At 38.5% G+C, this 26,556-nt stretch overlaps 1 protein-coding gene across 2 annotated transcripts in view; it reads left to right on the forward strand.

The window, feature by feature from the left end:
- DCLK1 (doublecortin like kinase 1) overlaps positions 1–26,556 on the forward strand; it is a 235,011-nt gene that overhangs the window by 190,157 nt on the left and 18,298 nt on the right. For both annotated transcript variants that reach the window (XM_086881571.1, XM_086881570.1), the window contains exons 7-15: positions 989–1,073; positions 2,446–2,554; positions 7,369–7,426; positions 8,133–8,252; positions 13,388–13,534; positions 18,507–18,640; positions 19,371–19,448; positions 20,082–20,178; positions 21,982–22,062. In XM_086881571.1, coding sequence (XP_086737697.1) covers positions 989–1,073; positions 2,446–2,554; positions 7,369–7,426; positions 8,133–8,252; positions 13,388–13,534; positions 18,507–18,640; positions 19,371–19,448; positions 20,082–20,178; positions 21,982–22,062 — 909 coding nt within the window. The remainder of the gene's footprint in view (positions 1–988; positions 1,074–2,445; positions 2,555–7,368; positions 7,427–8,132; positions 8,253–13,387; positions 13,535–18,506; positions 18,641–19,370; positions 19,449–20,081; positions 20,179–21,981; positions 22,063–26,556) is intronic.

Genomic DNA, 26,556 nt, shown 5'->3' on the forward strand with positions numbered 1-26,556 from the left:
GAGGAAATGTTCAGTTCGGCTTTAAGTTTGAAGGGCCACCATTAAGTTTGTAGCTTCTTCTGGCTTCCTCTGAAGATAGGAGAACCCTGAAGATGAGTTTGTGTAATTGTTACACACCACAGGATAGAAGTTTTGGATGAAATCCAGTCCATCTCAAATGTCTGTGTAGCTTCATCCACCTAGATGCATGATGAAGCAGTTTTCCTAAAGTCTGTGCTTAAAGTCTGTAGGTAACTGATAGGCTTTGATAAGTGTTTATGAAGGCTTTCCTGGTGAGATCCTGCCTCCTATATTTCTGGCATCCAAGGTGGTTGGCTACAAATTTCCTTTGGGAGACCACAGAGACACGTCCCTCCCCCCTGGCTGTACAGACAAGCTCAGATAAGTGCAGGACAAGTACTTGAAACAGAATACAAGAACAGAGTCACTGCCTCAAGTGAGCAACCCCCAGTCAAATGCCCTTATGAAACAGCAACCATTATTCACCCTGACATTTTATTTGTCCATACAGTACCATAGTGATTTCTCCCTTTTAGAACAAAACTAGGGAGGAATTCAACAGGGGGAGGTTTGCAAAATTGAGGAATTCTGCCCATAAGACAGCCAGCTACAGACAGGTTCCCCTAGTGCCTGCTGGGTTAATAGGGACTCTGTCCTGCAGAGGGCACACGGCTCCTCGGTTTTCCCTGCCAAAATGTGTGTGAAGTAGGGAGGAACTGTTGGAGCATACATCAAAGTATTCTTGCATGCACATTGCTGCACTTGATGGATCAAGGATCTCTCCAGTAACGTGAGGTAACCAAAAGTGTAATTTCATGGGAAGAATTTGGACTCTTCCCAAGCATCCGCGTATCCATCCACCAAAGTAAATAGATACTTTACACAGGGAACACTGAAGCCTCTCCAGGACATGTGTCCAGCAGGAACGTGCTGTGGGTACTCGTGCTTCTTAAAAATCATCTGTTTTCATTTGTGTCTCCATTTCCAGAGCTCCCAACACAGTGGCTCCTCTACCTCATTAGCATCCACCAAAGTTTGCAGCTCTATGGATGAAAATGATGGCCCTGCAGAAGGTAACATTTGGAGGCTGACATTTCAAAGCAGTCAGTGTAGTGATAACAGCAGCTGTGTAGGAAATGAGTCATTCTTCCTGCCAGAGAAGGTGGGAGCGTTGCAGGCTGGATAATTTTCCGTGAGGAAGCTCCTCAGCCTTAGCAAACCAGTTAGGTTCACTCTGGATCAGAGTAGATCTGGACATCACTCTTCAGAGGTATTTTTACTGTGGAATACTTGAGGTTTTATTTCTGCAAGCACAGTGCTGACTGGCTTGTTTCAGTATTTTTGTCTCATCTGCCAGAGTACTAAGGAACACACTGCAGTGCTGGGTCTTTACTCAGAAATAGTCAGGATAGTCATACTCCACACTAAGGCTTTGAGCACGTTGGCTAAGGGACAGGGTCTGCTCGAACACCACGGGCCCACATGCACATCCACCACATACGTGTGTGTGTATCTGTGCTCCTGTTGGAGAATAACTCTTCATGCTGTCTGTGAGCTCAGACTAACCCCAGCCTCCTTGTGTCCTAGCATTCCTAGCATTCACTTTAAATACTACACTGGAACAAAGGACAGAGAAATACACAGTTAAATGCACTGTCTCAAAGAGTGTAAACACAAATCATGTTTCTGAGAGGCTTTTTTTGTTTTTAAACGACAATATTTATATAGTAGTTTGTATCAGCTACAGTTGACAGTCAGCTTTTAGAGGCATGTTAGGTATTTGTAACGCTATTTCAAATGCATTTAAAAATAATAGTACAGGAATGAGCACTAAAACACATTAAACTACAAGCTTCTCATATGCTTAGACACTGTGTAATGCAATTTTACCTAAACATCTGGTACCCAGGTTGCATGCGAGGTAGTATTATTGAGAACATTTGTTTAAAAACTAAATATTCAATATTGGGGGATGGGGTGAACTAGCACTTAGCACATGAGGAGTTTTATGGATGTCTCAGTTTACAGGATGTAATAAAATAAGTGCTTGAGTGTTGGACTTCTTTGGTACATATATTTAATCATGCTGTGTCAAGGAGTTCCAGCCCTTTTTGGAGGCTGGTCTGCGCTTGTGCAGATCACAGAGGCCTTTTTGTAATTAAAAAAATACAATTTTGGTTTTGTCTTGGGGGCATATTGCAATGGCAACTATATAACACTCAAATGGTGGTATGTTTGAGCCCCCAGAAGTCTTATTTTTCATTATTGTATCTGCATGAAACCTGTTGAGTATATACATTGTCAGCAGCATGGTTTCACTGTACAGTAAGTGAGAGACTGACGGAATGGTTTCCAGGCTCCTAAACCGTGGACTTAAAATGCATGTTATGTGCAACATCTGTGTTTCCTTCACTAACAATAAAAATGTACTAATGATTCTTTCAGAAGTGTTGGAGGAAGGTTTCCAGGTTCCAGCATCGATAGCAGAGCGATATAAAGTTGGAAGGACTATAGGAGACGGAAATTTTGCTATTGTGAAGGAGTGTATAGAAAGGTGAGGAGGATAATATTCTTATTACTGTACAAAATAATCATTAATGTCATGCTTTTTCCAGATCATATCTTTATTTGTAGAATACAGAAATGTAATAAGGTAGTGTCTCAATGCCAGATGGAAGAACTAACGTCCTCCCAAATTACAAAAAAAGAGTGAGTTCAAGGGGCAATCTATGAATTTAAGTCTTTGTGGGGTTTATATGTTTTTTTCTACTGCACTCCACATGATTTTATCAGTTCTTTGTGTTAAATCTTTCTTGTTGCACTGAAATAACATATTTTCATGCAGTATGTTCTTGCAATTCTCCTTTCACATTAGACTAGTGGAACATTTCACATGTAGGAGCACTCTAAGCATGTCAGGAAGTTCTCTGTTTGGGGTGTAGTGTCAATGGTAGCACAAAGAGGTAATTTTGGATCCATCTCTTCCGCCACATCTATATCTGACACTGAGGTGTAGTCTCCTCCATATTTATTTTTAATTTAATGCACGTCTAACTCCTCCTTATCTGATTTGTGCCATTAGATTTGTGCCTTCCAACTTTATGAGCCTCAGTGCAGACACCAAAATCTAACTTCTTCAGTGACCTTTACTGTTAAGAGATAAAAACAGTCATTGATTATAGACATTTACTCCAGATTAGAGAAGTCACAAGTCACCTCAAGTGTCAGTGTTGCTGCAAATGTCCAGGTTGACTAGTTCATGTGTCTGTTTCTAAATCTGTTCAGGCTTGAACTGGATCCACTCAGCCTTAAGAGTGTGAAAAATAGGGAAGCAAGCAGAAATGCTCTAACCAGAACAAGTGTTTGTCTTTTGGTGGTGTTGTTAAAAAGAGGAGACTATGGGATATAAAAGACAGAACATATTTCACCTGTATGTGAAACAACCGTGGGATTGCTCATGTTAGATCGTAGCAGAGCAGGCAAAGCAAAAAGCTGGGGATGTCCAAAAGAGAGAACAGTAGAGATGTCAAGGCTTGAGAATGAAATTTCATCAGTTAAGGTTTCTATCCCCTATTACCATATCCTGGAGAGGAGACTCTTGCAGAAGACTATAACCTCACCTTTGGGCTCAGAAAAAACTGCTCTTTAGCCTGTAAGAATATGATATAAACCCTGGAGAGTGAGATTAAATCTCCTGACAGACAATGATAAATTAGCTTGGCTGGTTTTAAACTAGTCTCCTTGGAAAAGTACAGGTCCACCTCTGCATCCAAAAGTACAACTTGGAGATCATGAAGACAGCTGTTGGGGAAAAGGGTAAGAGTGGATTTTGTATCAGCTGACAGTGTTTGTGGCACTTGGCCAAAGCTCTGGTGAGGCCTTTAGTGTTCTGCCAGAGCGAGTTCTTGGTGGAGCTGGTCATCCAGAGGGCGATTGCTGTTCAGATCAAGCCTCAGCACCTGAACACTAAACTGTATGGAAACCTAAAGGAAGCAAAGCAAAACATTATGAAAGAAAGAAAGCACTATAAAACCATATGGAGGGACATGACTGATGAAAGAAATGGGTGAAAACACGTAAATAAGAAAAGATAAAAAGGCAGCTTAAGGTAAAGTGAATAGTGAATGGGGAAATCAGATTTAATTAGAATTCTAGATTCTAATTAGAATTCAGATTAGAAGCTAAAATAAAGAAAAGTTGTGGTTTTAATAAACTCAGCTGAAAATGCAATTTGTGCTGACAGTACAAATGTGCTAGTGTGCGTGTCACAATTCTTTCCCAAACTGAGAGAAAAGACATGAACATAATTAAGTACAGGTCCCATCACACCTAAAAATAATGCTGATTACAATACCCATGAGAGCTTGAATGAAACTGTTTTCTGTCCTCTTGTCTCTCCCACCACTTCCAGAAGTATCCAGTAACATGGTGTGTCTAATGTACTCAAATAGCACGATTACCCAGCTATTCCCTGATAAATAGGCTTGTGGTCTCTGAACTATACCATTCCACAGATCCCGTTTCTATCAGAGAGTTACTACTTTGGGATATCTTGAAAATTAAAATGGAACTATTTCTGCTAGTTTCTGCTTCTAAAGCAGTATATTCTTGCCATCAGAAGTGTGGAAGGAGGAATTAAAGACTCTGAGGGTAAATTAAACCAGTACATGTGAAACTCTTTCAAAAATATTATTTTCAGACTTTTAAGCCTCTTTAACCACCTCGCTTCAAAGTCTGATATGTCCATCATTTGTAGAGCCAGAATTAATGGGGTGATACTTGGGACAGAGAACTTTTCCATTTTCTTGTGAAGTACAATTCCTGTGTGCATTAGACTTCAAAGGAATAACACCATAAGGTGTTAAACAAGTAGGAATGGGTCTTGCTACACAAATTCATGGTCACATGGATACTCCTTCTCCACAGCTGTGAGATCAGTCTGTGAGCACTGGTTAATAGAGGTCTGTGAGCACTTCAATACATTCACAGGTGTTTTCCTCTGACAGTGAACAGTCTGAATAGAAAATACATCTCCAAAATTTTCATGAGGACTTACTAAATCCTGTTTTGAGCAGACGTGAATGCACAGGCACACACTCTTTAATGCATTTAATACATGCATGCACAAATACAACAAAAATAGATTTTTGTCTCCAGTGCAGTCTGAATCTCTGTGAAGTTTGCAAAAGTTTAAAAGAGGCAGGGAACATGGCACCAAGCTCTGCTATGAGCTAGAGATCTAACTCTGTGGTAGTGCAGTGGGTCCAGACTCCTGTCCAGCCATGAGATGTTGCCTTCTTTCTTGTGGTGCCTTTTTATTGTTTGGAGTGAGCAATAGGTGAGAGGTGAGATTCACGGTGACTTTCTGGCCGTGCATATTTTTTGGTGGTGTGTAAGTTGCAGAGTTGCTGACAGCCCGCGGTTCTGCAGCTTTTCAGGGGAAAGGATTTACATTATCTTAGCTTTAATTTTCTTTTTACCAAAACAAAGAACAGTCAGAGTTGTCATCTGCTTGTTACATATATGCTCCATCGTATGCACAATTTGTCCTGCGGTGTTTTTATATGTGTTCATTTTTAACTTTCAGATACTTCCAAATTCTGACATTTCCTCACTAGCTCAGATTTCCCAGTGTCTTGGAGTACATGGAGTCTCCCATGGCCAACAAAAACCATCAATTTCCTTTCTCATGACAGAAAGGAAGCATTCCTAGGGCAACCAAGCAGCTTGAGAGAGACTGCTATTGAAAGAGGCTATATTTTGTCTGAGTTTGAACCCCAGATATCTTAATTTCTACTATTTCTTTTTCAACTTCCTCCTTCTAGTCCCAAAAATAGTGTCCAAATCTCTTCCTGTCCCCTCACTGAGCTTGATCTGTCACCCCACGTGGAGTGCAGCCTATACTGGGGTGCTGTAGCATTAAACCCCTGTGTGGGGGATACAGATAGGAGAAGTTTTTAATTTTATTTGCATAAATCTTGAACATATATGCTGTAATTTCCCCCCAGTTCATAAACCTTCTTATCCTGTGTGATTTGTTTTAATTGATGTCCTAATAGAGACAGTTTGAGCTCTTTGCCTGGGAATATAAACAGAATGAATACTTTGGTGGTATTTTTTCTTTTTACTGAATTACCCATTTTTCCTTAAATTAAAAATTAGTGGTACATCATTGCCAGAGGAATTCTCCATGGCAATGAAAATTCCCAGTTGTTTTCCAGGTACAGTGCTTTCAGTGTCACTTTAAAGTACTCACTTTACATGTCCTGTTTGACAGGCTGAGCACACTTTTAGACACATTAATGTCTCTGTTGAACATACTCTCTATCAGTTTAATGGGTCAGTTTAACTACTGTGTTCTGTGAAATGAAGAATGGAAAAATGACCCTGTATTCTTGAAAGGTTATTTTTTTTTCCTTAATTTTTTAACCAAACATGCCTAAAGTCAATGTAATAGAGATTTATCACATGTTTAAGTTTGTATTACAAAATGTAAATATTTCAGTAAGACCTTTTTCTTAAATTATCCATTTTCCATTTAATCTCATAATGAAAATGGGGCTTGTAAGCAGAGCTTCTTTTTTTCATCCTCACAGCCATCTTTTGGTTTTGTAACTTAATTAAGAAATGGAAGTTGATACTATTAGCTTGTTTACAAGCTAAGTTTTCTATGTTAGCATTCTAGATAATAGATAACTACATATATGTAGTAGTGAGAAATATAAGGATTCAAAACAACACAGTAGTTAAAAGGAAATGTGTTCTCATCCTGAACTAATTTCTCTGAATGTCTCCAGAACCTTCCACATTCTGCCTAAAAGCCATCATATTTAACTCTGCTAAATATCCTATAATTACTGAATACATAAAAAATTATTCCAAGGCCTGACCTTTTTATCATAGCAGCTGTGACTGCAGATACGCAAACAAATGACTTTTCTTTTTAAGTAAAAAATAAGTATTTTCCGTGGGTTGTATTTTTTTTAGAACAGAAAACAAAATTCCTTTGTTTTGAAAATATTTGAACCTGTGAACACTGTATGGTATTTTTACATACAAGTGGAAAAGTAATAACAATTCTCATTACAAAATTAAAGAAAAAGTCAAGCAATTATTTTTGTTTTGAAAACACTGAAATGCTTAAATTTTGAAACAAAAAAGTTTTATGTCTTTTTCTCAGGCATGTATATTTAATAACTTTGGCTCAGATTCACAATACTAGTTAAATCTAAGCTTTGTTTTTTGGAAAAAAGCAAATATTTTACTAGAACTCTTTGCTACACTTACTGTACTCATAACAAATATAAACTCAACTGAGAAAAATATTCAATGTGCTTGAACATACAATTTTTTTTTCTCTTTCCTCAGATCAACTGGTAGAGAATATGCTCTGAAAATAATCAAGAAAAGTAAATGTAGAGGAAAAGTAAGTACAAAAAAAAAAAAAAAAAAAAGAGACCGAAACATTTTTTTTTCTGAGAAATGTTTTGTGAGAAGCTGATGGTATTTGTGTCCTTCTTGACAAGTGTTAGAATCTTTTTAGTTGGAATCTTTGCCTACCCTTTGGAGGCTCTTGGAGATTCAGGAGAAAAAGCTGCCATGTGCTGTGTGATCATTCTCCAGTTGGTTGGCTGGTTGTGCGTGACTCCCTTCTCTTTACCCATGTAATTATGTTCTCTAATTTTCTTAATTCCAGGTGTTATAGAAAGCAGAAAGTGATACAAATAATTATAACCATGGTCTCTGTGTGTAAGGCATAGGTTAATTAAATTTATGTCAATTTTACACCAAGTGACCGTTAGTTTTTAAAACTGGTAAAAAAAGCTTCTGTGACAGGATGCTATCATGTGTTAAATCTAAAGATTCTGCATCAGAGAAATTTTGAAAAGCTTTCATTTTTCTCTGCATCAGAAACACATCTTTTCGTCCGCTTCTTTTTCTGTGTTCCACTGTCTCTTCTTTCAGTTACCACATTGATGTTTCTAGATATGTTCCTTTATTGCTGGAGGCAACATCTGTTATTTTTTCCAAAAACCCCAGAGAATCCATGCAGCTCCTAATTCTCTCTGCTTTTTCCCCTGTGGCTTTTTTTCCCACTAACCCATATTCATTGAAGATTTTTTGTGTGTCAGGAACACATGATCCAGAACGAGGTATCTATTTTAAGACGAGTCAAGCATCCCAATATTGTACTTCTGATCGAGGAGATGGACATGCCAACTGAGTTGTACCTTGTCATGGAACTTGTAAAGGTGAGTGTTTTGCAGTCAAGCTGCTTATTGTATCAACCATGTTGAAAAATTCCATTCCTATTTAGGCTTACTAAAAAACATGGGATCACAGAATAATGTGGAATGGAGGGGGTCTCTGAAAGTGGTCTAGTATCCTATTGAAAGATGTTTAACCCACTGTCAGATTTTTCTTTATTAGCTTTCAAATATTTAACATATTTATCTAACTTCCTGTAAACCACACTTGGAGGTGTTCTGTTGACAGTACATTGTAAACCACCAGTTTTGCTTGCTTCCTCAAAAGAAGACTCGTTAAAAAGTTATATTTGCCTTGAGGTGAATTGGAAATATACCCAGTCCAAATAGCCATAAATACCAACTTTCAAAATACAAAAAGGTGAAAGGGTTTCATTAGTTTGTATTAATTTATGTTAAATCTAAACAATATTAGATGTGTTCTTTCTCTATTGATTTATAGTAACACAGTGTCAAACTTGCCTCCTTGATAGCAAGCTAAATTTAAGCAGAAGGAAGGGGGAAGTGAAAGAGAAAAGTCTGCTATTTAAAGCATGGTTCTATTCTAAGAAGTAAATTTGCGAATGCAGTAATTTATATTTTGGACGCTATTTATTTCTTCGTAGTGACTGAGAGAAAGCACTTTTTGGCAAACAGGTTTGTTAATCTGCTTTTCTCTGGTTTTAGGTGGAGGTCAGAGTGTGCTTTTAATGTAGGTCCCTCGCTGAGATGTTAAATAGGGCAATCCCAGGTCCAAGTGTTTCTCAAATTCCCTTTCAATCTCTGGTCTGGAATACAAGAGCAAGTAGTATGAGAAGGTTTTTTGGTTTGTTCCATTATCCCCCATGCTCTGTGGCAGCACCAGTGACACAAGCCATGTTCCCAGCCCAAAGCTGGAAGGCTCTGTGTGGCTCACAGGTGGATGCCCACAGATTTTCCCAGTCCTCGTGGCAGTCTGGGAAAGTTTTGTTATGGATGAGAAGCTCAGGCCATGCCCCACATCTTAGGAGATGTCAACATTGTCCTCGTGGTTTTACGTGGTTTTTATCCCTCCTACTTGGCTTGAGTAGTGCTGTGGAGCTCATGGTCCCCCTAACCCCACTGTCCACCAAATCCAAGCTCTGGGGAAGCACACTGGGAGATTCTGGTAGCAAGAAGCTGGCATATTTTCTCTGATGAAAAAGTTAAATCCTAAGACAAAAGAAAAATACTGGCACTCTTTCATGCCATCAATCCTTTTGTGTTTCCAGTCCCAGAATAATTTCCCCATTCCCTTGACAATTGCAGCCCTCTCTCACTCTTAGGCATGCAATGTGAAATAGCACAGCTTGCGATCAGATACCATTAGCCATCTAACACTATTTTAATCATAATTACTGCTCCATTCTATTCTAAGTGAGCCCACTATGGGATCCTTGCTACTGTCAGTTTTCCTCAGTGTCTGTGAGAGCTTGTTCAAAGGTGCCTCAGTCCCCTTGCACAGCTCTGTAATCACATGTAGCCACAGCTATAGCCTGCATTGACAAATCCTTCATCTTGGCCCCATGAGGTGTGCTAAGAACTAAAAGCTGTGCCTTGTCTAACCTGCCAAGATGTAAGCACAGAGCTGGTTTTATGGGCGAAACCTGCTGTGCTATTCATGATTGAAAAATGTGTAAACTGTAGTGTCCAATGGATTTTTAATTGAAGTCCCATTCAGCTAAATGAGAGAGGAGGGGAGTGAAAGCTCTCAGAAAATAACTAGCCTAAAAGATGTATATAAAAAACCACCAATCACACATTGTATTCACTTTCTGGAGAAATCTGCTTTCTTGTGCTCTTTTTTCTTTGCTCTTTATGATATTATTATGCACATACTATTTTAGCTATATTATGGGAGAGCTCTATAGGAAACTCTGTACTTCTCATATCCTAGAGAATACTGTTTTAATAGTCTTTATGTAGAATAAAAGAAGAAATGTAGAAGAAATATCCTGATTTGGGAAAGTCAACTTTGTTTCTCTGAAGCAAACATTTATTCCTTAATATATAGCAGGAAGAAAAGCCTTGTTGCACTCTCTGAGTACTAGGAAAGGATTTCTGGAAAGACATTAATTGTTAATTCAGCAATTGCTGACTGATACCATTTCATAACATGCACTGTTAGAATTGATTAACCATCTGTTATTGACTGACTTTTGAAGACCTGACTTTAAATCAAACTCACAGACAGGAAAAAGAGGCAAGGAGAAAAGGCTTGATAGTGCAGAGCCCGGTTTCAGTTAATACCACCCTGCATTAATTGGCAGCAACATGTTTGACATAAGTGACTGCTGCAAATCCCACCCTCACCTCATGGCAGATAGGCCATTCATTGCTTTGTAAAGTGTAAGAAAAAGCACTTCATAAATACAAATATAAACACATTGCAAGTGGTGCTTGTAAAAGGAAGAAAAGACCTGGTTTCTGGCACATTGCCTTTTTACACAGCGAAACAAAATTGTTATTCAAACCTAACAGGGGTTTGGCCAATTTAAGAAGCAAGATTTATTGCTGAGTTTCCTTTACTGCTCCAGGATATGATTTCACTTTTGCAGAAGAAAAAGAGAGATCATATCATTTACATAACAAGGTAATAAATAAATAATTGGTTACTGTAGTTCCAAGTACACTTCCTCATGTGCACAGATGATAAAAACTGCATTCAGATGTTGCTGGTCCTGTTTCACTCCAGAACAGGGGATTTAAGACTGAAATGTCATCCTGAACTCACCCCTGGTGCCTGAATAAATGATAGTGACCTGCTGTGTGAATCGGCTTAGCAGAACCTTGCAGGTTAAAGTGCTCTTTGGGGAGAGGAAAATCTGAAAACAATTCTGCCTGATATAGCTGTCAGCTCTGTTAACTCTTTCCAGGATATCACCTCTCTTTTAACCACAGAGAATCCTGCAGACTAAATACATGCTCTTTTTTCTTAGCAAGATACCTGGTAAGAAACTTTACCAACTACAGTAGGTGCTTAAATGGAGAAAATTATTCTGCTTCACATTGGTTTGACTGTCTGTTAAATTTCTCTGCTGCCTCTATCTTTTTCTGAGTTTATGTTTCTCCTGTGCATGAGCATTTGCTCTTTTTCTTCTGACTTCCAGCCAAAATTTTTCCTTCTGTTTTTAAGGCTCATCTTCTTTCATTCTTGCTCCTCATATCTCAGCTCGGACTATTTTCTTTGTTTGGAGGCAGATGCTTTGCTGACGTTATTGACACTTCTTCTGAGCATCTGGAACATATTAGATAAGACCAAAGATCTGTCTAATCCACAGCCTCATGTTAAAAAGCAGCTGGTACAGGGGTTTCACAGGAAGGAGCTTAGGGAAGATAGATTATTTATCTCACATACTTTGCCACATGCTGATATCTAATACTTAGGGATCAGATAATGCCATGAAGTACATGGTATTGTACTTTTGCCAAATATTTGGCCTCTTTCTCTCTAATCCTCTATCTGGTTTAGCTTGGCCTTTTGTTCTTCCTTTTCCTTGACACTATGTATCTTGATGTGTCTTGAACAGTCACCAGTCAGGGCAAGAAGTTTGATGTGGTCCAGATTTGACAATGGTTGCCTGTAAGCAATTTCCAAAGAGCTGGCTGGGATTTTGCATCTACAATGGGAATAAACCTGCCCTGGCATACTTCAGCTGCACCTCAACAATGCAAAAATTTTAATAGTTTGTTTGGCTTTTTATGACAAGTAAAGTTATCAGGTTTGAGTCTTTGGTGGTTCTCTTTTCCTACCCTTTTCTCTGTAGCCATGATTCCTGGAAATTTATATTTTTTTTTCATTTCCCCCCTCCTCCTTTCTCTGGAAAGTAGAAAAAGTGTTTACGCCGGAGTTGAGCCTTAAAAAAATCTAGAAAATATCCTGAAGCTGTTGATAAAACTGTGAGAGCTGGCAAAACTGGGCTCCTCTGTTGCCTTCAGAAAATACCTGCTTTTTCTTTTAAATATAGTCCTCTGTGATTTTTTTCTGACTGACTGCAGCAGAGAATTTTTTTTGCATTGAATTTTTGCATTGTTTTTGCAGTTATTCCAGTTATTCTTTGATGTCTTTTTCTTTTCTTTTTCTTTCTTTTTTTTCTTGTTGGATTGTGTTTTCTTTGAGATGCTGCTTTGATTTTGGCCAAAGGCTCAATACCTCTGAGTAGAATCTCTCAAAAGATCACTGTTTTTTCCTCCAATCTGTCAAGTTCCCTTCTTAACCTCATCTTTAAAATTACTTTTCCATCTTTGTCCAAGCACTTCCATGTTCCTTCTCCCCATTTGCCAGCTCATGTCTGGGAATATAGTTGTGGCTGCCTCAGATGCTGGTGAAGATCATTTCAACTTTGAGGACTTCCACTTAGTTTTCCTTCTTTTCTTCTTTCCTTCTTTCTCTTGTTTTTCTTTCACTGAGAGCAGCTTTTAGCTGAATTAGGCAGCATGATGAGCTGGAAATGGCACAAGCAGCCACCTGTGTCTCCCAGTATGATTGCCTGGCATACATGCTGTAAAGTTCTTCAGTATTAACTGCAAGAGGCATCACACTACCAAAAACTTCACATCTTGTGTAGAGAAAGTGGTTTTTAAAATCCATGTTTTATGAGATGGAAATAGACTTTTAAAATATGATAGCAGTGAGGACAAGTAACTTTGAGTTCTGAGTTTTACTGAGTTCCTTCATCTTTCTGGGGTTCAGCTAGGCACTGGGAAAAAGTTTGATGTCAATCGCTTTGTGATTATTATAAAGTGTTGCAAGGGTTGGTAAATGGCATTGTGACAGGCAAGTGTGTAATCTTGCCAGAAGTTTTTAGCAGGCTCTGGACACACAGTTTGGCAAGTGCTGGGCATGTTATAAAAACAGCAGCAGGTAGGAATGGTGTGTAGGAGAAGCCCCAGCCTCTTGGCTGACCAACTCAACCATAAAAAATGATTCTGAGTTATTGATCTGCTTACCTGCCATTATGGGGGGTGTCATTACAGTACCCATAGTTTATAGCTGCAAGGAAACTGTGCTGCTCCCTTCCCCTCCTCCTCCTCCTCCTCTAAAAATGTTCCTTGATCTTCCCTAAATTTTCCAGTCATTTTACAAGCAGTGTTGCTCATATCCCATGGTAATTTTGCTCCAGGGAGGAGATCTTTTTGATGCTATTACTTCCACCAACAAATACACAGAGCGGGATGCCAGTGGGATGCTTTACAATCTGGCCAGTGCCATCAAATATCTTCACAGCCTGAACATTGTCCACAGGGATATCAAGCCGGAGAATCTACTGGTAAGTGGAGATTCATCTTTCAGTATTGCTGATAACTTGGGAGTGTGTGAGAAAAGGTCTGCACTTCCTCCTTCCACATGCCTGCCAAGTTTATTTCAGTCTTTTATGTCACTGATCTTTTAATTTTAACCTTTGCATTGTAAACCTCTCCCAGGAATAACAGCTGTCACAGGAAGTATGGTAATGTAAGGTGGTATGTCTCGACTGTTCCATGGGACACAGCAGCTGAGTTACTCCTGGGATCATTAGAAGTAAACTTCTAGCAAACTGCAGAATAATTTCAAGCGTCTCATAAAAATAAGTGTTCTGTCCTCAGCAGATTACTCTGTACTTCTGTCACTGCCTAAATAATGAGAAAACCTTTAGTTTTACCAGTAGGTTATGTATAAATGCTGTTTTGTAATCATGTCACACATCAGAGCAGAGCCAGAGACTTCATTGTCCTCCCCCTACTGCATCTCCCAAATAATCCTATTGCAATTTTTATTATATAATTTATTTACTATTATTAATTTCACAAACAGACCATCTAAATCTTTGTTTTTCTGACTAAATCTGTATGAGCCTTAACCACTGAAGACAGTGAAAAACATACCCTGGCGATTAGTATTTCTTCTGAGAATTTTGCACACTTGAATGCAACAGCTGCACCCTCCACATAGTTTTATTTCTCCTGAGAAATTAGCTTCTCCTGATTATTTCACTGTTCTGAGTTTTCACAAATTTGCTGACATGTTTCAATATCAAGATGTCCCAGTCCTCCATATATTCTGCAACAGTTAAACAATGTCCATAGAATCATAGAATATAAATTCTCTCGGCTGTGTGCTCTCAGCCATGACTTAATGCATTTAGTCCTGCTTGAAGCTTTTTATTAAGAGGTTTTATGGGAAAGTTGAGTCCTGCAGATATTACTAAACTTCTAGGCAGGGGAATTTTTACTGTTGAAGTTCCTCTAGTGGCAGGTTCTGGGTGAGGAGGTAACCTGCCCTCATTTTCCAGAAACTGTTGAAAACACACTGGGTGGAAGTTTCACTAGACACTAATGACAGATACACCTTCTTGGCCCTTTTGCTCCATTTTAATTTCTTGTGCTGGTGTTGATAAGTGGCTGCATGCAGATGCTGTAGCAATCCCATGCCAGGATTCATTAATGCTGCTCCTGGAGTGTGCAGGAGGGTCTTGGTCTGGGACAAGCCTTGCTCTGCTTTTGTCTTGACTTGTCTGTAAATGCCTAAACTCTATTTTTGTCAGAGTTAAAATTCTGAGAGAAAAAAGGTGGGCAGCAGGGCAGGGATTAAATTTTCCTGCTCAGCATTTCTGGTAATTACCCACTACTGGGAATGATCAGATTGTTCACATTGTAGCTGAATTATTTCTGAGTGACTTTTCCACAGTTGTACATTGATTTTGAGACTGAGCTGTTAGGATGCAGCATTTAACCTCTTGCAGCATCCTAATTCTCAAAAGCCAGCATATGATTCACAAATTGCATTAATTCTTTACAAATTCTTTACATTTTATTTACAAAGCGCTTGAAAAATACCACATGTGTCTCAGCATTTCTTTTGCTAAACACCTTCTACTTGTTTTTTGTAGCCTGCCCTTTTCCCTGCAGCTCTTTCACTGTTCACTTAAGTGGTCATGGTGGTATTTTTCCCTTGCTCTTGTGCTGTGGGTTTCCCTCCACTGCTGTCATGGTGTTGCACATGCAAACCCTTTTTTGTGTTATAGCTGGCTCTCCTGGCCACTAGTGTGAGAATCAGCCCTTTCTCCCCCACCCTTTTCCTACTCATGGATTGTCACTTTAGGTTTAGAGGAGCATGTCCTGAGGCTACACAACCTCATTAGCAGGAAAAAGACAACGGGGAGGATGAGCAAGGCTGTAGAGTTGCTACAGGAAAACATGGGGAGTGAAGGGGAACATGCTGCTCTGGAAGAGATGAAAAGAGGATGTTCACCTTGAGCTGCTTTATTTCATCTCTTACTGGCCCCTGGTAGAGCCCTTCCTTTCACCTCCTCTTCTGTCTCTTTTAATTTTTTCTTCTTCCCAAAAGTAATTTTCAGGCTTCGAGCTAGAGCCTGCTAATAAATCTTTGTGTGTGTGAACCTTTGTGCAGCACCCATTATTTTTTAACTGCTTAAATATTCCATATTATCCTCAAGGTATGTAAAGTCCACCTAATGGTCAACTGTTTAAGAGTTTAGGGTGTGCTGAATACCTGTGATATTTTAGCACTTTTGTTTGGTTACTTTTATTCTCTAGGGAGTCTTCCATGTTTTCATTGGAACATTTTTCATAATTTTTGCTATTTAGAATGTTTATTTTGTCAAGTCATGGGATGTCTTTATAGCCATATAATAAACCCTAGAGAACAACTTCTCTGACTGTTGCCATCTGCACTGATCACAAGAGCAGCTTAGAAAATACTGACAGTCTTTATACTAATAGGATACATATGGTGGCGTACAATTATGTGTGGCTGCATTCAATTAGTGTAGTACAATTACACAGTTTTATAGCTTAGTTAAAACAGTGAAAGCACTACGTAGTGGGCAATTTGCACTAATCCCCATTTCTTTAATTGCCTTTCAGTATTTAAATGCAGGAACATATATAGCATTTATTTTGAATAACATGAGCGTTAAATTATCTTTCCCATTCCTTGACTAGCAAGTAACACACCACAGCTTCACAATGGGCTCTTTTTTATATGGAGTTATAACAGGGTGAGGAAAAGTTACTTTCTTCATTTTTACAAGTCAACTGAAGTAGTTTTCCAAGCAAAGTAATTCCTCAAAACAGATGAGGCAGAACACTAAAAAATACACTGTACCAAACCTTCTGCATTGGTAAGTGTTGCCAAACAAATCTCTTCTGTAATTAATTTTCAGTATGAATGAGTCACACAAGGTGTGGTCTATTGAAGGAAGGAAGTTAGGAATGTTTGCAAGGTTAGCACAGCTCAGAGAAGGCTATTTAAAAGATAACTGCATGAAACAGAATTTGAAATACAAATTAGGCCAGATTCAGCTCTTGATGTCTGAGTGCACACTTTACATATTTCAGCAAGTGAATATTTAAAGCCCTAGTCTCCAGACTTTAATTAAAACTGTTGTTGAAATTAGATTTATTACTGCCATTTCAGAGAGCACTTTCTTTAGTTTCAGGAACCAGATGTATTTAACAATCTGTGTTTTGAATAAAACCATAATTGCTTTTTTTTTTCTCAGTGCTTTTCTATAAACATAACTTTTTTTCTGGCTTAGTAGAAGAGAAATGTGAATCCATTATAAATTACTGGTCCTCTTAAAGATGAATTCTTAAAAGTAACATGAGAGGAGAATTTTGTGTATTCTGAATGTCTGCTTATGGCTGTATCACCTGGTAAGAAAGGATTCAGAACAGAGAGGGGTTTTCTCTCTAGACATGACTAACATAAACAACAAACTGGGGGATGGGGGCTGTATAATGCAACTAATAGTTAGGAGCTATAGCATATCTACATATAGCTATAACTATCTGTAGGAAACTGTGGTGAAAGACTTCAAGAATTTATTTTTCTCCAAGGTTACCATGTAGAATTAATTGTATTTTTATGAGAAAAAAATCTAGGATTTTCTTCTTAAAACAGTTGTAGATAAATGTGATTTTGGATGTAGGAGTAGATGGTCAAGATATATATACAAAGGATTATTTAGGTTTTGACTAGGAATTATGATACCTGCTATTTTTGCACAGTTTTGCTGCAAATTGTTTACACAATATCACTAGTGGTGATTCAGACTGCATAGAGCTTTGGTTTGGCTTGCAAAATAATAAAGAGATACATATATATTATAAGAAGGCTTCCTGTAGACTGTTTCCATTTCTTAAGGTGCTTAAGGTGTAGAAAATATTCCAAAATGGGAATCAAGAACTCAAACCAGCACCTTGATTAAAGATAGACTAACAGTCACTAGACTGTTAATTTAGATACATGTCTAATTTAGATAATGTCTAATTTAGATACATACACTACAGTCTAGTGTTTAATTTAGATACATTTTTGTATTTTTTATTTTAAACATTTTTATTTGATCTAATCTCAAAGGCACAGAACTCAGTATCTGGCACAAGCAGGTGCTGAGGGGTAAATTACAGCATCATAAAGTCACCCTAGGACATTAGTTTTCAGTGTTGGCAAGTTTGGGGCCATTCTTTTGCTCTGAGCCAGCTTTTAAAATTATGTACTTTTCGTTGATGTTTCTAGCTTTTTGGTTTTTTTCATGTGACTAGGTCTTAATCTCCCTTTGCACCCATAAAACCCCGTGAAAGGTCACACTGCTGCTGTGAAGATCAGGTTTTAAGACAGGATTTTCATGTATACCTATTTGCAGCCCTAACTGCTTATGTCCTGTTGATCGAGGCACTACCATGCCAGTGGTACTGAGTGTCTCTTTATTGCTGTGTAAGAGTCGTCCAAGGAGAGGACAGTATGTCTAGGTGAAATGCTCCAGCCACGTTTGTGCCTTGTGGCTTCAGCACACAGAGAAGAGCCTGGAGCTGCAATCAGTACCATCACTTTTGTGTTATCTAAGCAGTTGAAGTTCCTCTGCAAACCTTTAAGCTCTTTAAGTAAAATGAATAAACTCAACCCCCCTACACTGAGAATTCAGGAGGGAGTTGATGTAGGAAGGCCACTGTTGGAAGGAAGGCCACGCATTTGCTTCTGGGATTTAGCACCTAGCAAGTGGTATGTCTTTTGTTGGACAGGTAGCAAGATAAGTCTTTCTCAGACATCCTGACTCTGTTTGAGGGAAGTTGTCCAAATTGTCTGTGAATTTTCAAAGCATGCAGAGAAATATGTTAAAGGTAAGGAGTAGAAAGAAACCTGTAAATAGGAAGGAACATTTCAGGCAGTTAGCATGTGATTATAGTAGTTGCCTTCATGGTTTTGTGGTAAAGCCTTCAATTTTCCTCCTGATTTAGGTTTATGAGCACCAAGATGGAAGCAAGTCCCTGAAGTTGGGAGACTTTGGCCTAGCAACAATTGTGGATGGACCTCTATATACTGTTTGTGGGACCCCAACATATGTAGCTCCAGAAATCATCGCTGAAACTGGGTAAGTCACTTGTAGTGGCGATACATTGATGTGCACTTAGTGGAGCACATTCTTGCCATAGTGTCAGACTGGAGTTCTTCCAATTAAGATTTTTATGCTGCCTTTGGCTGGCTATGATGCAGAATCATGGCTCATAGAACAATTCACGTGGGAGGGACCTCTGGAGACTGTCTTACCCAAAGGGCTTCAGAGCAGGCCAGCTTTGAATTATATTGGAGTTATACTGGAGTTATATTGGTCAACCTCTGCCAGTTGTTGGCCTCAAACTTTTCAGTTTAACACTGAGTTACTCACTAGCCATTTGCAGATACAGTGGAAATAATTCTGTTCTCTAGAGACTGTTTACTACCATTCACTTAATTCTATTTCATTATCATACACTGTCCTCTTCTGATTTGTTCCACAGAGTAAATGCCTGCTGGCTTGAGCAGCCTGTCACCTTTTCAGATTTCATGTTGACAGGCATCACTAACTCAAGTTAACTCAACTTGAATTAGTTAACTAACCAAAGAATACAGCCCAATGTCTTCTATGCAGACACATTCTGATCTAGTGATTTTAAGATGTAAATGTAAAAAATATTCTGATAGCAGAATGAGGATTGGTAGGTAAACCAAGTTCAGATGGGAAATTATAAGAAATTATTAATGATTCTGAACATGTTTCCTCTGTTCTTGCACTGTAGTCTGTAAGAATCAGATGTCTCTAACCATGTCTCTCACACTTCTAGATATGGCTTGAAGGTGGACATCTGGGCAGCGGGTGTGATTACTTACATCCTGCTCTGTGGTTTTCCTCCATTCCGTGGGTATGGACTGACCTATTCAACCATCCTTGTTATGTGAATTGCTCCCTGTGCTCCTTTCATGTTAAGCACAGAGATTCCCACTGCTAGAATTCTCTGCTCATAGGGTTTGATGGGTTTTTTTCTGTCCTCTGCATAGTGTTCTACACCAGCCCCATAAATGTCTGTGATTTTATAGTAAAATCTCTGTCTCGTGTTTGCTATAGTTTGAACTTCATTGCATTGCAAAACAAAAGCCTTCATTACAGGTTCTGCGTGCCTTTGCCTGAAGTTTTAAATACACTGTGAAATAACCATCTTCTTTTATGGACAAAATGCAAAATATTTTGTGGTTGGTAAATGGTAATTAAAATGTAAGTGAGATAATAAGGGCATGCCAGATATTTTATCCCCTCAAAGCAATTGCAAAGTTGTGGGCAATCCTAAAGACAAGCAGAAAGAAAGAGGGTACCAAATGCACTGTGTTTTATGATCTCACCATTAACACCCATGGCTGCATGTTTGGGGCAATCAACAGCTTCTAAAAGGTTGAACCATGAGCAATTAAAAGCATTTTAAGAAGTCTATTGAAACCACATCTGAAAATAATTTCTCTTCGGGTTTTGTTGTTGGTTTTCTTTGGGTTTTACTCTACAGAAGTGGAGATGACCAAGAAGTGCTTTTTGATCAGATTTTGATGGGACAGATGGATTTTCCATCTCCGTATTGGGACAACGTTTCTGATTCTGCAAAGGTGAGTTTACAGTTGATGGTATTTTCTTCTACAATACTACTTCCAGTGGGAGTGCCTAATGTATATTGTCCTTTCACAGTGCTGTATTTGACATGTCTCATACATCTCCTGCTACACCTATAAATTCCTCTGGGTCACCAATTATGTTTAGTTTGGTTTCCATCTCATAGACTAGAGGTGGTTCTGAAATGGACCCCATACTGAAATGGACATCATATCTCTATATGTTTTCTCACACAACAGACACCAGCAGCCCTTACTGATCAAGAAAAATTGAAGTAATTCACTTCTTAGCTCAAAAGCTCCCTTGGACTGTGCCTTGTATGTACTTATGAGGGGGACCAGGTACCAACCTGGAGCCTTTGAATATTATCTAATAAGATTATGGGGAGGCTGATTTCCCTTATTAATCATTTTAGAAGTAATGTCTGTTGTTTCTTTCTGTCAAAGAACTGGGCTTCCTGTTGCCTTATTGTTGCAGAGTGGTATGAAATACAGACCTGTTCTGGTCACAGCTCTTGACCTGCAGTCTTTGGTGTGCTACGGCAGATATAATTATTTACAGATACAGACCTTGACAGAGTTCATTATACTTGCAGAGCACATCAGGTTTTTAAACTCTCACCAATGCACTAGAGCAACAGTTTAACTCAAAGATTTTTCTAGGGATCTGCCATTCACTATAGTCATATGTATAAATATGTGTGGACAGAGACATAATACATATGTGTATGTAAAAAAAAAATAATCATATGGTCATTCTGTAGGTAGATAAGTGCTTACTTCCAATCAGTTTATTTCTCTAGTCTGTAAGACAAATCTATGAAAAACTGTCTTCCTGTTTCCTTCAGCGTGACAGTGTTTGATTAATCACAAGGAAAAAAAAAGTGAAATTTTGAGGTGGATGCAGGTAATGAGAGTAGGTCTGAATCTCCATTCCTTGGAGAACTGCATCCTGCTTTTACAGGTGTGTGGAGGGTGGTCAGGACTAGCATTTCAGCCTGCTAACTAATGAGGTTAATGAATGAGATACAATCATAGAGCTGGAAGTCCTCTAAACCAAATTATTGTGTTGTAGAAGGCATTTTTTCATAGCATCATTAGTGGGAACGTTGCAAGTCCTTTGCCAGTGGGTTTTCCTGTGAAACTTCTTCTGCCAAATAGTTCTATCTACAATTTCTGGTTTGAAGCCTTAGCCTATCCATCTAAGTTATTCTTGTAACTAAGAATTACTAGCTTTGGTCTTTGGTGATGTACCTTTATTTGCTGTCTTATTGCCATTCTGTTTCCATGAACTCCACTCTGTGAATAAAATAATCTAGGTAATTGCAGAGAAAATTAGAGGATGAAAAATAATGGTTTTAAGTGTTGAGGGTTTTTTAAAATATCTTCTATGTCATTTACACAAGAGTTTAAAGTAAAACCATATTTGCTGGCTTTTCTTTTCCTACAGAGGAATTGGCTTTTTCTTAATGGGAAGCTAACCTAATTTCATGGGACTATCTGTTTTTCACATTATGTATTAAGTGCTTTTCTCTTAAACAGTGGCTTCAGAACTGTAACTCAGAACTGTCTTCTAGCTTTTCAAGGTACTGTCAGTTATTGACTTAAAAGTTCAGCTGAGAGTTTCTCAGTTCATAGTTTCTCTAATTTTTGAATAATCTTAGTATATTTCTGCAGTTGGTAGTTCACTCTCTCTTTGAGAACTCTTACTAAATCAGTTAACGGGTTCTTAAGTGAATGAAATATTGATTTGTTCTTTAAAAGTGTTCTTCAAATTTGATCTTGTATTTGATTTATCAGGAACTTATCACAATGATGCTTCAAGTAGATGTAGATCTGCGATTCTCAGCCTTGCAAGTTCTTGAGCATCCATGGGTTAATGTAAGTATTTTCAGATTTGTAGATGCTTCTGGCAATTTGGCACCTTTGGGCTTTTATCTCTCAAGCCCTTGCTATGCCCTTTTGGGAGCCAGCACATTCTAAAGATGCCACAGATTTAAGTGGAAATAAGCTGGGTTACAGGTTGATTCAGTGTGTTGTGTACCTTGGAGTTTTCACTATTTTGGGTGTGCTCAGCTACATTTTCTCTGAAATGGACTTTCAACAAATATAAACCCTATTAGATAAATGTATATCTCTAACACTCAGCTTGCAGGTTCAGTGACGCATTTTGTTCTCCTGAGATCAGGTGGACTCAAAAATCTCACAGTCATGATTAAGAGTTACTGAAATACAGTCTCTACTGTTAAGCCTACTTGATCCAGGATGGAACAGGGAAACATTTAGAATCATATTTAGCTTCTGATGGTATTTAAGATTTGTCAATTATTCCAGATTATTTAACATGTTTTAAAATATTTGGATGACAAAAAATAAAAATATGGGACAATCTATATTCCAATTCAGAAGGAACAACTGAGAAAAGAAGCACAATTGGGATGAACAGTGAAAAAAATAAAGGAAGAAGAAATAATGCTTCATTTTGTTTGTTGCAAGTTTGAGTGTGCAGTCCTCCCTGGAATTCTGTTCAGTCCCTAAGCTGCTGTATCCAAAATCCCTTTCTCACTAAAAAACTGTTCTAAAAATTCAAATGTTAAGTCACCTCAGATATTAATTTTTTTTAATGAAAGTGTCCTGCAAACAGTCAGACTAGTAGTGATCAGCTAAGTATTTACCAAGTACATGCTTTAAACTTGGAGGACTCCCTTATTACCTGAACTACTTTTCTTTTATTTTTTTTTTTTTTTATAATTGTGAATGCTATTAACATGCAGAGCCCTTCTGTGGTGTATGATGAGTGCAAGCATCCAGGACAACATCTGATGAAAATCTTTTCATTTTGAAGATGACATTCAAGCAGCTGAAATATTAATTTTCCTTGGTGCCAGGGGCTGTCCTTGGACATAGTGTTCTGTCACAGTTTATAATGCCTTATGGTGATCAAGGGGTCTCTCAGTCTCTGTGGGAGGAGGACGTGTGGAGATTTCTGGAGTGCTGAAGAGGAAGAGATGGAAGTGACTGATGAGAAGCCACAGGGAGGCCAAGTGTACCGCAGTGTCAGCCTGCACACTGCTGCTGAGATTACTGAAATGTCTCTTGCTTACACCGCTTAAGGAAGTGGTCACTAATCTTCCATTTTTTCTGAAAATGTGTTTGAAATGTTAATGCTTCCCCCAGATACTTTTTTTTTTTTTGTTTTAAATTGTTACACCATGATGTGCTTTAGAAAGCTATTTTAGTGTGATGTATAAAATAAGAGAGGTGCAGCTCTTTGGCAGTAATCTGGTGGTGGTGGTGTGCAAGTGACGTGAGGATCTGCTTCCCTGCCCTCAGCAGTACCTGCTGGTGAGGATAGCAGGGGAGAAGGGCTGAGGGCTAAAGACTTTTAACACTCCAGAGCTCTGCTAGAAAACCTGAGCTCTGGTTACCCAAATGCCTTGGCAAATTCCTGAATTTCTGTGCAATAAGTTAACTTGCAGAACCCTTTGCCAGAAGGTGTCTAGAGAACTGGTATAAATGAACACAAATGAGAATTTAATACATTTTTGGAAGATGATCCCATTGGTGCTTTTTAAATATAGTGGTCTGGATAGAACTCTTGGCTCACAAAATTCTTAAGTACTTGGTTGGCATGAACTAGAGGGTATACCAGGGAAAGTTCAAGATCTGCTTGCTTCTATCAAGTATACTTCTAGTTATACTACTTAAAGAGTGACGGTGATGCACTGTTAGAAACAACATGTGGTGATCAATTCATCTTTGGTCTAGCTCTGCTGCACTTGTAGTTTTATGCTGGTAATAATTCTTTGCGATCAAAACCTGTAGCAGTTCTATCTATAAGTAAGAGAAACAAATATGCTATGACAATTCTGTATTTTTTTTTTTTCTGCTGATTTTAACAACTGAAACAAATCAGTATTTTTATCTTCATCATTACACTAAGGATAGTTCATAATGCAGATCAAAACTGCTTTTGAATTCTCTTATGTCCTCCATATATTTTTTTCTGGGAGGAAAAGTCTAGCACTGGGACTGATGCCTTGAGAAGGCTGACCTAGAATAAAGGCTAGACAGATTTGAAGGAATAAAGTAGGCATTTATTAAAAGGCCCTAAAGGATATACCTTGGCCAGTACAAGAACCTGGCCAGGGCTACAAGCAAGATGGACCCAAAACGGTCACCAAAAAAATGGATGACTGGTGATGAGGTTTCACAGTTTTGTAAGTTTTGGTCTATTTGCATATTTGGGCTAATTGTCCAATTATAGCTTCAGGTTATGAAGTTCCACCCTCCTTGTTGTTCTCTCCGTTTATGCTTTTTTAGGCCTGAAGCTTGTCCTTGTCTCAAACTGGAAAAGGATTGTTTTTTCTACCTATTCTGTGAAGAGAACTCACTAACACTTAATATGGGGCTCAGAGCTACACACCTAGGCAGCACAGAATCTGAAAAATATGAAGGCTAAAACTTAAGGCATCAGGACCAGTTCAGGAAAGTGCTTTCACACATTCCAAACATTGCTCCCATTTCAAAGCATCGCACATGGAAGCACTTAATACGGAGTATCAAATTAACTAGATGACACTACAATCCTAGCTCACATTGGAAGAAATAAGAACATGGCTGAGTTGAAACAGGTGCTTAAATGGTTCCATGAGAAGGGGCACTTCCCTGAAGTGTGTCTGGGCAGTAGCAGTAGAGAAGCGAGGTTGAGCAGCTCGATACACAGAGGCAGAATGTACAGTGTCAGATCCAGCTACACATCCCTCTGCCATCATCCGCTGGATCAGCTTCAAGTCTGTCTTACAGCCTCCCTGGACCTCATTTTCCTAGCTTCAGGACAGGGAATTAATGCACTCATCCCTGTTCACAAAAGGCTCTGTAATCTATGGTTGTAATTACTGGAACAAGTATGTGAATACTGTCTTTCTGAGAAGAAATGGCACATGGAATTTTCACCTACACTCCATTATCACAGGTAACCTGGTTAAATGTTTTTCCATGGTGTCAAATGCTGGAGTTTACTTCCTCTACAAGTTTCAGCTGGGATAGAGCTCACCACAACACTTCCCTTATTTCAGTTTTGAACCAATTCACGGAGTGTTAAATCTGAAGCTAAAACACTAGATAGAACAGCTGGCTTGAAAAGCAGGCATGTGTTTTCTTTGACAATTTTAAGAAACATTTTCTCTCTTTGATCAAACCTTTGATAGAAGTGTTGTAACTGCTTACACTGTATAAAACCATTTTGTAGATTGTAAATAACCATTCTACTTTATAGCTGCTTACTATGTGATTACTTGGTAAATTGCTGAGGTTCCTGGAATGTGCTTTGACAGTTTCAGTAGGAGCAAGCCCTCATTTCAGTTTAAATTTTTGCTATAAAAATATCTGGAATCCTCTTGAAAACTGCAAAACTTGTTATGGTCGGAGTCAGACCAGTAAAGCAGTTTCAATGTGAACAACATCCCAGCTGTTTTCAATTCAAAAAAACAAAACCTGAAAAGATGTTGGCTACATGCCACTGCCACAGATGGAGATCTTGAATTCTAAATGCAGTTCAGCAGCACTTCTTTGCCCCCTCCATTTAGTTTATTTGGAGTCATCTCTCCTATGCAATACACTTAGACCTGGAAACAAATCCATCAGTTTATACTTCCCCTACAGCAAGGACCCCAAGTCTATACCTGTTAAAAGATTTCTGAAAAGTCAAAGAATTATAAAAGAGGCCTGGCATTTTAAACTTTAATGTTATTGATGACCTGAAACAAGTTACAGAACGAAATCATTCTTTTTTGTATAAGTAGTAAGTGTTTCCTAATACATCACAGAACAGTGAATGCTGAAAGGCTCACATTCTGTAAATCCTTCTCTGGTAAAATAATCAATATAAAAAGTGTGCTGTTGCTGGAGGAGGAAGATGGCATCTAAAAAGAATTAGAGAACCTGGAGCTTTTATATTTTTCCCTCACTATGTCTGCCTTGGAAATTTGTGTGCAAAAGAAATGAATAACCAAGCAATAAGTATCAAAAAGCTAAACATCTGTAAGAAAATTAATTAAAAAAGACATTCCTTATTTTGCAGCTGCACTACTTTTGGTTACACCCTAGGACACTGCACCAAAAAATTTCCTTAGAATCCTTAAAGGAAACAGTGTCCAAAAGCTTTTCCAGCACGTCTATTTACTCTAATTTCCTGCTGTTACTTGTATAATGATCTATTCATCTGAGGCTTTTAGACCTGGAAAGTAAAGCTCTTGTGACCATCTTGTGAAACGGATCTAAGTGCTTCAGGGCAGTAGGAGTCTGGGAATCCTGAACTTCTTTAAAACACTTCCTTTTACTTTGAGTGGCAATGTCTCCTGCCACAGAGAACAA

The sequence above is a fragment of the Cyanistes caeruleus genome, chromosome 3 (genome assembly GCF_971803275.1).
Source record: "Cyanistes caeruleus chromosome 3, bCyaCae1.hap1.1, whole genome shotgun sequence".
NCBI classification, from domain to species: Eukaryota; Metazoa; Chordata; class Aves; order Passeriformes; family Paridae; genus Cyanistes; species Cyanistes caeruleus.